Raw genomic sequence first — 12055 nt, forward strand, 5'->3', positions numbered from 1 at the left:
GCTGCTCTTTCCCTCAATCTGGTATGTCCCGACCCTTCCTTCCCCTTCCCTCCCTGCTCACTCTCTTTCCCTTTCCTCTCTCTCATTCCCCTCAAGTCAAACTCAAATGGATTCTTCAGTCGACTGGAACTGGTGCTCGGCTGGAGAAGCATTGAGTGTGAGTGAGCGAGGGAGCGAGGTAGAGAGAGCGCGACAGAGGGAGGCAAAGAGAGGGGTGGAGGGACTGCACTGAGCAGAGGCTGGGTCAGAGCGCACTGACAATCACGGAAGAGAGAGGAGACAGAATTAGCAGCGAAAACAGAGAGAGAGAGAGAGAGAGAGAGAGAGAGAGAGAGAGAGAGAGGTGAGGTAGATGTGACAGGATGTGGTTTTCCAGAGCTTGCAGAACATCAGCGAGGCATACTTTGAGCATGAAGCAGACAGTTTTCTGCACTCCTTTAGCTGAGTGAGTCGCCTGAGAGAAAACAACTCGCCACCAGAGCTACTGATTCCCTCCACATATCAGACTGCTCCTGCTCGCTTGTTTCTCTTTTCTCCTGCCACCAGCTCCTTGTTCCAGCTGTGTCAAGAGGACCTGCGTCAGGAGTCTCAGTGGATAGGAGCATCTCTTACTGTGCTCTTCTCCTGTCAGTGGAATGAATATCTCTTTTGAAACAGCTGGTCCAGTTGCTTTCTCCTGATCTCAACAGTCAACTTTCAGACCCCGGTGTGGTTCACAGCTTCTAAACAGGTAAGCAATCTGTCAGACTGATAAGATGTGTGTCTGTGTGTCTGTGTGCTACAAGTCTGTGTGTTTGTGCCTGTGTGCCTGTGTGTGTGTGTGTGTGTGTGTGTGTGTGTGTGTGTGTGTGTGTGTGTGTGTGTGTGTGTGTGTGTGTGTGTGTGTGTGTGTTGGTCTCTGTCTGTATGTACATGCATGTATGTTTATATGCATGTTTGTATGTATAGTATGCATGTCAGATGGCAGACATCTTCTAATCAGTAGTATGAACTGGGGAACAGAATAGAGTAATTTGAACATCACCCATTATTCCCTCTCTTATCAGTATCTATGACTTGTGTGTATTTTCAATGTGATACCACTGTATGTCTATCAAATCCCAGGGCAAGCTTGGACAGAAGACAAAAGTAAATCAGTAGCTCATACCAAGCACCACAAAACTGAGGGCACATCTATACATCAGTTGGTGGCACAAGTTACAACTTTGGTTTATCTTGGTATAACAACCAACTCACGGAAACACAACCACATTCGCCCTCAGGGCAGTAATCATGCAGATCAATTGGCTGGTGGGGTTGAAGTCAATTGTACGATGGTACAGGGGGGAGCAAGAATGCCCAAAAATGGAAATGGAGGGATGTGAGAAGCCCAATGAAAAATATGAGAATGGAGAAAGTATGAGAAAGGCAAGACAGCCGACAGGAAGCATCAGAGAAGTTGGGGGAATGAGGAAAAGACAGAGAAAGTTCAGTGAGTGAACACTGTTTAAGTCAACCAGTTAATCAGTTCCAGCTGGTGAGTTGTGAGCGCTGGACTGTGTTAACCCTTTAGTGTTGATGGGTCAGAAGCTCATTCACATACACATAGAGAAACATTTTCAGAATTCCTGCAAAAAACATCAGTCATTTCAGAATGTGGAAATAAGTTGTGTTGTGATGTTTTATATGACATACCTTTGACAATATATGCGCATCAGCATAATTATTGATGATTGTACATTTCAGAATGCAAACTAAGTTCATTACAATAAAATAATCTCTCAATCTTTATCATGCAAAATGGTTTAAAAAAAGCATGTTTTCATTCAATATTTTTTACTATAAACACTAAATATCTGTTGAAAAGGTAATGGTCTTTTTTTTTACAACCGTAACTCAACTGGTTTGTCATTTTCTCCTCATTCACCACAACCTGATCTCTGGGGATACAAATATCTTAGTTTGATGACGTTCTGGAAGATGATTAATAGATTTTTTGCACAAGCTTCATATCTCTGTTCTTTGAATGCATGTTTAGTGTGCAAGATTGCTGGGAAAGAATGTTCATCTCTTGTTCTTTAGCAATGGGCTTTTGAAGACGCCAAGTTATTCAAGCTACCGGCATAGCCCTAGATTAAGACAGGATATTACCAGAAAGCCTTTCTGCTAATGGATGTTGGAATGTGATATTTCTTAGTGCTGGTACTTTCAAATGACAAATTATAGTACATTAATCAAAGATCAATGTCTATCAAAGTTACAGTTACAGGTAAAGCTCTCTCTTGGAAGTCGCTTTGGATAAAAGCGTCTGCTAAATGAATAAATGTACAGTTGCCAAAAGGATGCTTTCTGTTTCCTTAGAACAGCAGCTTAATTTGAGGGTTCAAATTGCCTGGTATAGACTTCTTAGAGTTCTCGTCTTTGGACGGTGAAAGTTGGATGTGCTGGGTCGACTCCCTTGGTGGGATTCACAGTCTGATTATCAACAGGTGTTGATGGTCTCACAGGCGTGGATAGTTTAACAAATGTGGATTTTGGTCTCTAAGTCTATTAAGCAGACCAGGCCACAGCGCCATGTTGCTGGATTGTGATGGTTCTTAGTTGTGGGACCTTCAAATCATAATACTGTGTTGTTTCTTGAATAAAGAGTCAAGGACGTTATATTAACAGGTTGCCAGTGTTCTACTATTTTTCACTCCCTCATCAGATCAGAACATATTTAACATATGTCAGGCTAGATTCTACAAGGGGAAACTCAGTGCCTAATATTCGTTGCTTTGTAGTGGCTTACAGTAATTGAGGAAGATGACAAACCCCTTGATATTTCTAGAAGCCAAATGGACTCCTGATGTTATGGGTGGTCCAGAAAACGGTGGCAATATTGATTGGGTAATGTTCAACATGGACATGTCAATATGGTATATGAATAAGCCACAGACTTCATTGACCTGCCTCAAGCAAGTTCACTGAAAAGAGTGAGTGATTCATGTTTTGAGGAAAATAATGATAAACCAAAAGATTGTCTATTTTTAACCAGCTTTTACGCCTTTTTTTTCTTTTTTTCTTTTAGACATGCATTCACTTTGATGGTGATCCCAAAACATTCCATTGCTTATGCATGGTAGATTTACAATATGTTTGGATTTTCAGTCTAGAATTATGTTAAAATCCCAGTAGGAAAAGATTATGCATAAGATATTAAACTCATGACTGTCAAATGCAGAATAAGAAGAGAATATGTGGATTGCTCTAGCAGATGAGGAAAGAAAGACTTATGGAGGAGGAAAGGAGTGAGCCGATAGTATAGACAAAAAAAAAAACTGGGAAAAAGGAGACCAAGAGAATGGGAGGGAGAGAAAGAGGGAGGGAGAGAAAGAGGGAGGGAGAGAAGAGCTTAGCCTTCAAAAAGAAAAAAAAATTAGGCAAGGGATATTGGTGTCTATTATTCTCCTGAGAGCGGGAATAGTCGTGAAGGGTCTGGTTCCCATGGTAATAGCTCCCTAGACGTTTGTGTGTGTGTATGTGTGTCTGGCTGTAATGTGTGGATTGTGCTCAGGCCTTGAGACAGTACTGTACAAGGATAGGGGTTCAGCCAGGCCAGAGTGAGCTAGGACATTCAGCCTTGAAGCACTATAAACACAGACTCTTTTCAGACAACTTTTCATTTGCACTCATCTCCTCTCATCTACCAGGTAGGATTCTCTTTGTGTGTGTAAATACATATTGACCTTGCACATTGTAATAAAACTGTGTTTTTGTGTGGGACATAGTGCTATTAGTTAGTACATAGTAATAATCCTTCCAACAACATGGTTCACAAATTTACCTTTCTCAAATATTTAGCTGTCCTTAGGTCTAGTTTCAGTGTTGTAGGTTGGTTAATAATGGCAACATTCAATATGTTCAAATCCCAGCCCATCTATGCTTTTCCTCTTCTCTTGGGCCCCTTCCCTGTAACCTCCCCATACACGGTCCCACCTCGGTGAGAAGCCAAGGAAGGAAGGAAGGAAGGAAGGAAGGAAGGAAGGAAGGAAGGAAGGAGGGAGGGAGGGAGGGAGGGAGGGTATTATTCAAATGGGGAATGACCCTGCTCAGTGATCTGTGCTCTTGGCCCTTGAGAGCACTCTCCCTGTAGTGGAGACAACACACCAACAGGAAACTGCACCTTATGTACTACTTTTGTCACAAAAGGACAAGGACATATAAAGGAGTGAGAGAACAATATTTTAAATGGTCTTGATTGGTTTTCTACCAGTCCCTCCATTTGAAAGATAATTCAAAGTAGTTGTCTCGAGCATTCAGCCACATCTTTAGCCACATCATTTCCTGGCAATTGCTTCCAGAAATGCATGATTGTTGCTTTCAGTTCCTGAACCCATGGTGGAGTTCATAACCTTGACGCCAGTGAAGCAATGGACATTGAAATGAACGTGAATAACATAACCCCTACTTCTCTATCATATCAGGGAAGCCTGGTCACAACATTCTAAACAAACTCAAACTTACTGTTCACAACCTTATAAGGTCTTATTGAGCTAAACATCAGATTTGACGGACTTAGTGCGAAGAAAAAGGAGACAATTTAGTTTAAACCTCAAACCAGCCTGCAGAGTGCTATAGGAAAATGGTCAGGCCCAACAAATTCTGACTGCCCTGAGCAGACCACCTCTAAGGAGAAGTTGGTGAGAGAAAAAAAGTTGTTGCAAAAAAATCAAAACATCTCACACTTCCCGTGTCAGCTCTAAAAATACACACCACCGCCTCGCCTCCTCTAGTCCCCAGGAGTTAGGCAAATACAAGCCTCCTCCATTTGTTCTCTCCCTTTGTTTTCTTTTTGTTCACCTCTTTTGTTCTGGCCCCTTTCCCCTTGTCAATGTAGACATCATGGCAGAGCCCCTTTGTTCTCTCTCTCCACCTTTCCTTCTCTGACTGTTTCTCTATCGTAAACTCTCTCTTTGTGCCTCGCTTGCTCACTCTCACTGAAAGTGACAGAGACCATATCTGAGGCAAGAGATTATGGTAAACGCTGTTTAAGTAGACTGTAGAAGGATTCTGGGTCTTAGACGCATGTTAACTCTTGTCTTGTTTATTTTGATGTCAGAATTATTTTAAAAGATGTACTAATTGAACATATCGAAGTTTGCATATGGTCCTGGGTGCTTATATTCTTTTTAGATTTGAGAACACATGGGAAACAGGGAAATTAATGGAGCTATTTTTACTTGTCTTTTTGCCTTTGAATATGCACTCTGGGAATGGGAAGAAAGGTTTTGATCTAATTCATAGACATGTAGTATAGATGACACAGTTCCCTGAGATGACATGCTCAGCTCCACTGAACACCAAAAACATCATAGGACATCAAAGATCCCACCGCTATCACTGCTATTAAGTTGTAGTTTGATCACATGCCTTTTCCTCAATTTACAGTAACTCAAAAAGAGACATTGGGTACAACATATGTCCCATGACACACAACAGAGATGTGTTTCTAAAATGGACAGCACTCATGGTAACTGGTATGAATCTTCTGTTGCCAACAAGCCTGTGGCCTTCCTCATCATCCTTTATTTGAGTCTTCTTGCAGTCCTCTTTCTGTCCCTCCCTCTCTCTCCCACGTTCTACTTGCAATGCATTACAGACCCTTGTCTCACTAACGAATAATCTCCAACCAGTCACCCCATTTCCTCTTCCTTACCTTGATTGGTTTTCACCTTTTCATTCTTCCAGCTCACCTCATTAACTTAGCACACCATTTCCCCCTCCCCACCCCAACCCCGACCAGCTCTATCCTTCCACCACCCCTCAACCCCCATCTTTCCCACCAACTGTCCCCTCGTCTAGCAGCGGCTCTTCTTAAGTTATTAGAAAGGTACACAATAGAGATCTATTAAAAGGGGCCAGACGGCAGCAAAGACCCATCAGACTTCCAACCCACCCCATCCTTCCCAAATCTCGCTTCTGCACGCCCTAGAAAACCCAGATGGTGGAAACTGATTACATCAAACTGTTTAAGTAATCAAACCTTCATTTAATAAATGTATAGATTGTATTATTTACTTCTAGAAATGGCTCAAATGGTTTATTGTCATTAGTAACCACACACGTTATGAGTATTCTGAATGTTTAAGGTTTACAGTGCAGTAGGATATAATATGCTCCGGTCAGTAGAGATGCAGTGACACCGTTACAAGTAATTTGGGTGTTGCCAGGCAAGCAGGAACACCCTGGAACATCTATCACCCCCATTTGGGATAGAGGGCTCTGGGAACCATGAAAAATCGGGCTCATTTATTACCTTTTATTTATTTATTTGGAGGCGTTATCCGGCATGTTGTTCCTTATTGGTTTTCCCTCTGAAACTCCCTGAGGGACCACGGATCGGATGTCTGTGTGTATGTGCGTGTGGCCTATAGGGTCATGTGTGTATTTAAATGAGAGTGAGCGTTAGAGTGACAGGGATGGGAAGAGAAAAACAGATTAATATTTCCTTCTACCAGACAGCGATGATGCTTTATGACTGGTGTCCAGCTTCATACACAACTACACACACGCACACACACACACACACATAGAGGGAGAGTAAGGAGAAAATTGATTGATTGAGAGCACACAGAAGATTTAGCCTCCTCTCAACCCTTCTCCTCTCTTTTCAGGGTGCACAAACACACTCTGGAGAGATGGGGTGTGGACTGAGAAAGCTGAAGCCGTCCGAGGAGAACAGTCCAGGGAAGATCTATTCCACACTGAAGAGACCTCAGGTGGAGACCAAGGTGGGGGTGGCCTACACGTACCGCTTCCTGGACTTCCTCATAGGGAAAGATGGTAAGTCTTAAAACTAGATTCCCAATGTAAGATTTTATTTCAAGTTTATAGTTTAAGTGCAAGTATAAGTACATTGGAATAATTTGGTCCAGCTTGTCTTGACAATCTCCGGCAGCCTATCTACCCTTTAATAAAATAATTAACAATAATTCCGAACCAAATATATAATATAAATAAGAATTTGAAATAGGGAAGAATACTGAATTAATTTACATGACAAACGAGAACACTCTAAGCTAGCAATAACAACTCAGAAAACAACCTTACTTGACAGAATACATAACTGTACCATGCTATCTTGTGATTACCAAACATGATCCTCATGGTCCACGTGCCTCCTTTTTGAACCCTAAGCCTTTGTGCAACCCACAACTTGCCTACTGACTCCCCCAAACACACTCACACACACACATGCAGGAACTGACACATGCACACAGGCATAGGTGTTTGTTTCTTCGTGAGATCCTGAAACCTGCTATAGGAGCAGGCGCTTGGTTGGGCTAGAGCAGGGCGTGGAGGTTGGGGCTATATATAGCACTCCCTCTGTTATTTCCCCTTAGGACGCAGTCAGGGTTAGAGCAGAGGGTGGGAAGGAGGGTAGGTGGGGACCGGAGGTTGTGGGGGAGAGGCATCTCTGTGAACCTGAGCAATACTGTCTAAGGGATGGAGGCTGTGACAGTTTATTAGTCTTCATTAGTTTGTCAGTCTGACTGGAGTGGATGGATGAGGAGAAGCAGCCTAGCTGTCTGGGTGTCTGTCCATCTCTAAGTTTTTGTGGTGCTGTATTGCTAACTAATAATGGTAACAACACAATGTCATCATTGCCAAATACCAGTAGGAATGTATGTAAACTACTCAGTAAGCGACAAGACATACATCTGTAGTAGAAGTTATTTATTCTACACTATCCTGTATATTTAAAGACATGGACCTAAAGTACTAAGTGACAGCTCCGTCCAAGGTATATAAGCTTTACACATCATTCATAAAGTTGTATGGAAGGATGTATCTGTGTGAAAATGAACAAAAAAAAACGGTGTCTTCACCAGCTGACTGCAGACAGCGTGTACTTGTTATGTTGTCCTTGAAATCAAAACCACACACATAAACCATATATGCACACATATACACTCAGACACCCAATTTGATTTAATCTTAGTGCCAGACACATTATTTATATGCAAACCTCCGCAAGGCCTCGTGTCCTCTGGTTAACCCGTTAAGGAGTAGCGTCACACATATGTGATTCTGAACATTCCAACCGACTATTTTCCGATAGACAAAAACTATATGACAAACGCTATAGTATGGCTTCAAAATTTACAATTAGGAGGCTAACAAGTAACACTAGCATGTAGTAGCATTGCTACGAGTATTATGCTAGGTTGCTAGGTAACGGAAGCTAACTAAAACTAGCTAGCTTCCGTTTAGGAAAAATAACTCACTCCAATAGAAGCTGTGTGGCAGGTGAGTGACATGTAGAAGCAGCTTTCTCCCAGCGCTCGACTCACCGCTCTAAAGATGGAGGGTGATGGGGGGAGGTCAGCAGGACACCCGTGCAGGGTTCTGAGTGGAGATTAGCCATGAAACCAGGCATCCAGGGTTTATCCAGGTTCCATGCTCCTATAGGCGGAATTAAAAGTCGGGTCTCAGGGTAATGACATTGAAGAGTGAATTAATGGTCACCTGCTTTCACATTAGATTTCCATTATATTCTCACTGTGGGGGCTGTTGCAATGACAGAGATCAAACACACTTCATGCAGAGCATGTTTCCTATGTAAATCTACGTCAAAAGCACACCAGGCTGTAGAAAAGAATGTTTGCGTGTATATAAGTGGCCTTGAATAGTCACATCGTACAGAATTAATGACGATTATGATGATGATGGCCTGTAGTCACCTGGTATCACGCTGCTCATAAGCACGAATTGTGTCCCGGTGCATGATTATCTGAAATGATTTGTGCTACACAGAGATAAATAAAACCCATGCATTTTTGGAGCACAGTTTTTTGACTTTTTTGTGCCACACTTAATGTTTTACTTGTAGCCTTTTTCATACTTTTTTGTGTTGGGTTAGGGTTAGGATTACGTTGAGAGTTATCTATCTCTAACCCTAACCCAAGTTGCAATAGAAATTGTAATAATTATAGTATATTATTGTTGCTTGCTTTTTTCTACAGGTACACTCTTTTGAGGTTCATGTTGTTGTAACTTGTTTAACTACATGCTCTTATGGTTCTCCCCATTGGCATTTATTTGCTTTTCACAATGTGTGCTTCATGTTTGGCTACTCGCAATGTTCTGGGGCTATCTCGTTGTTATGATCAGTGATCTATGCTCTTTTGTAAACCTCTCTCTTGGAAGTCGCTTTGGATAAAAGTGTCTGCTAAATGAATAAATGTAAATGTTAATGTAATACACTTCAACAACAACAATATGATCTTGCAAGTGGTTAAATGACACAATTAATACAGATTCCAAGTAGCTTCAGTCATATGAATATTTTTTTCAGTCTGAAAGTCAAACTGGAACAAAGGCCCTTGACAACCGTTTTAACCATGATCTTGGTTCACTGTCTTGTCTCTGAGTCTCTGTTTCATTATATTGCACACATACAGTACAGCAAAGTATCAGTTAGTCATGTGTGAAAGAAGAAAGATAGAGCAGTGTTTAAGGCTTTGGCAAACTCAGCAGCATCAACTCAGTAAATCTTCAAACCAGAGCTAATGCTGACAGTGTTTTTGCATGAACAGGAAACGCACATTTCGGCATAGTTCCTTCCCCTCCATATCCTCTATTTTTTCTCTCTCTCTCTCACTCTCTCTCTTGCTCTCTCTCTCTCTCTCTCTCTCTCTCTCTCTCTCTCTCTCTCACTCTCTCTCACTCTCTCTCTCTCTCTCTTTCCCCCTCTCTCTCTCTTGCTATTTTTCTTGATCTCTCTAATCCTTATCTGAGCCTGTGTCAGTACAATAGGTTTTTTTCATTTGTATTTGAGGTACTTTATTGCTGTGTCCAAGGTCTTCTTTTTGTGGTGGCTAAATCTCAGTTTGCAGTATGAAGCATGCAATTTGGCAAATACATGATTTGATTTAGCTGACAGAATGGAGATAAAACAGTTTTGGGCGGGCTGGTAACTCTTTCTTTTTGAGTGTTTGATGCCTGATGGTACAGTATGTGTATGTGTGTGTGTGTGGAAACATCCCTGAATTACTCAGTGTTTTCTATTCTAAGTTGTCTTCCCGACAGACACACAATAAGGCCACCGCCCCCACACAGCTTCATTTGGTCGCATAGTCTTCTTACTCAGTTCCATTATGCTAGTATTGATTGTGCTGAAATTAAATCTAGGCCCCCGATGGTGCCAGAGTAAACAATCTAAATTCAACAAAACACCTTTTCAAACCTTGCCCCTTCCTTCAAAGAACCAACCGGAGGAACAATTAGATTTTAGATTTAGATTAGAATGAGATTTTTTTTTTTTTTTTGGGGGGGGGGAGTCATACTTTATATAGCCTGTATTACAGTATCATGTCTATGTCACTCTAAAACTTAAAGGTAAAGCTAGGTTGGTTAGGGTTTAAAGGAACTGAACCTGAACTTTGACCTCACTTCCTGAGAGCCATGCTAGCTAAGGATGTCTCTGCTTTAAAAGCTTAAGTTTCACTTTAAGGTTTTGTTGACATTGATTCTTTGAGAAAACATTGTTGTGCATAATCAAGACATATTTAGGCTCTGAAATGGCATTTGAGAGGTAAGGCCTAACGTATTACACTCACAGCCCCTCACTCAAAGACCTTTGTCTTTGTAGCATTCTCTTCTACAAGCCAATTTACGTAAGCTTCCTGGCTCTCTGAAGTAGTTTGATTCCCCTCTGAGCTAGAAAAGTATGAAAAGTCAGACTTTTCCAAACATTGTAAGTTGTATCTCATTAGATTGGTTCACTAAGACGGGGCTTCATCTCCACCCACTCTGTTGTCTGAACGAGTATGAGACTCAGCTGAGCAGGAATCAGTCTGAAGGACTCTCCATTAATAACTGAACAAAGCACTCCTGCAAACAAATTGACAAACTTGGTGGGCAAAATAGGTGTGAAATGTTTGAGGCCATGAAATCTACTTTGTCGGAGAGTGGCCTCTCACTACATGGATGGAAGAAGCTGTATTGACAAAGCAGCTCTCCAGATAAGGTCATGCAGCAGTATTTAAACTCACAGCACCTAGAGTGCTTTTGGCATGTTTATCATACTGTGAAAGTAGTTTGTTTCAGAAGCTATTCCTCAGACATGTGCATTTCACTCTATTTCAAGATTCATCGAACACACTTACTTGTCACATCGATAGTTTTGTACAATTCTTAAGTAGAATGAAGGCATAAAAAAAACAATTCTAAGCAAGCCCTAAATGACTCACGGCCTTTTACATGTAAAAGATTGATACAGGTGGTGCACATGTTCTGTTTTGAATTTCTTGGGAAATATATCTCACTTGTGCATGGATTAATGATTACAGATCCATATTGGAATAGACTCAACATCGAAATTGTTACATTGTGCCTACGACATAGTTTCCATGGATTCATTCATAGTGGCGGGATGTTAGTTTCCATGACAATTTGCCACCTGTTGCTTGACGTAGCCTCCCATCTGTTTGGGAGATTGAGGTGTATGGGGCCGATTAGATGAAGAACTAATTACTTTTGAAGAGGATGTGAGTGATATCCTCATTCATTAATGAAGGCTCTGTCTCAGGGCCTCTTTCATTAGCTTTTCAGGGCTGTCAATGTATTTGTAATCATTAATATTCACATTTTTGCAATGTACAAATATGTCTTAAATGCTGATGCTTCCCTACAGAAACGTTTTAGTAAGATGGAAACATTGTTATCAAGTTTAAACTTGAGTGAAAAAATGCTGTTTTCCCAAACATGTGCTTGAATTATATCACATTACTGAACAACTGAATGCCATTTTTGATGTGCGATAATAGTACACATTATAAGATTAAAGTTAGTATGCAGTTTCCATCATTGTATTTCAGGGCCTCCATTTTAAATCAGACTTTTGTTTTCCACAGTTACTTAATATAACAGAACCAACAAAATGTATGAATATGTTATGTATGATATTCATGACACATGCTTAGCTTTATGAAAATCCCCCAAATTATTGTGTTTATTCATTGAATTTGTTATTGACTCTCAACTAATGACATTAATAAATATTTCACATCATTTATGCTATGAATACACT

General features: G+C 41.0%; 1 protein-coding gene across 2 annotated transcripts in view; it reads left to right on the top strand.

The window, feature by feature from the left end:
- Window positions 1-283: 283 nt before the first annotated feature.
- Window positions 284-12055, top strand: part of LOC134023341 (raftlin-like) — a 45448-nt gene continuing 33676 nt past the window's right edge. For both annotated transcript variants that reach the window (XM_062465379.1, XM_062465380.1), the window contains exons 1-2: window positions 284-730; window positions 6636-6804. In XM_062465379.1, coding sequence (XP_062321363.1) covers window positions 6660-6804 — 145 coding nt within the window. In that variant the 5' untranslated portion in view covers window positions 284-730; window positions 6636-6659. The remainder of the gene's footprint in view (window positions 731-6635; window positions 6805-12055) is intronic.

The sequence above is a fragment of the Osmerus eperlanus genome, chromosome 7, assembly GCF_963692335.1.
Source record: "Osmerus eperlanus chromosome 7, fOsmEpe2.1, whole genome shotgun sequence".
NCBI lineage: Eukaryota > Metazoa > Chordata > Actinopteri > Osmeriformes > Osmeridae > Osmerus > Osmerus eperlanus.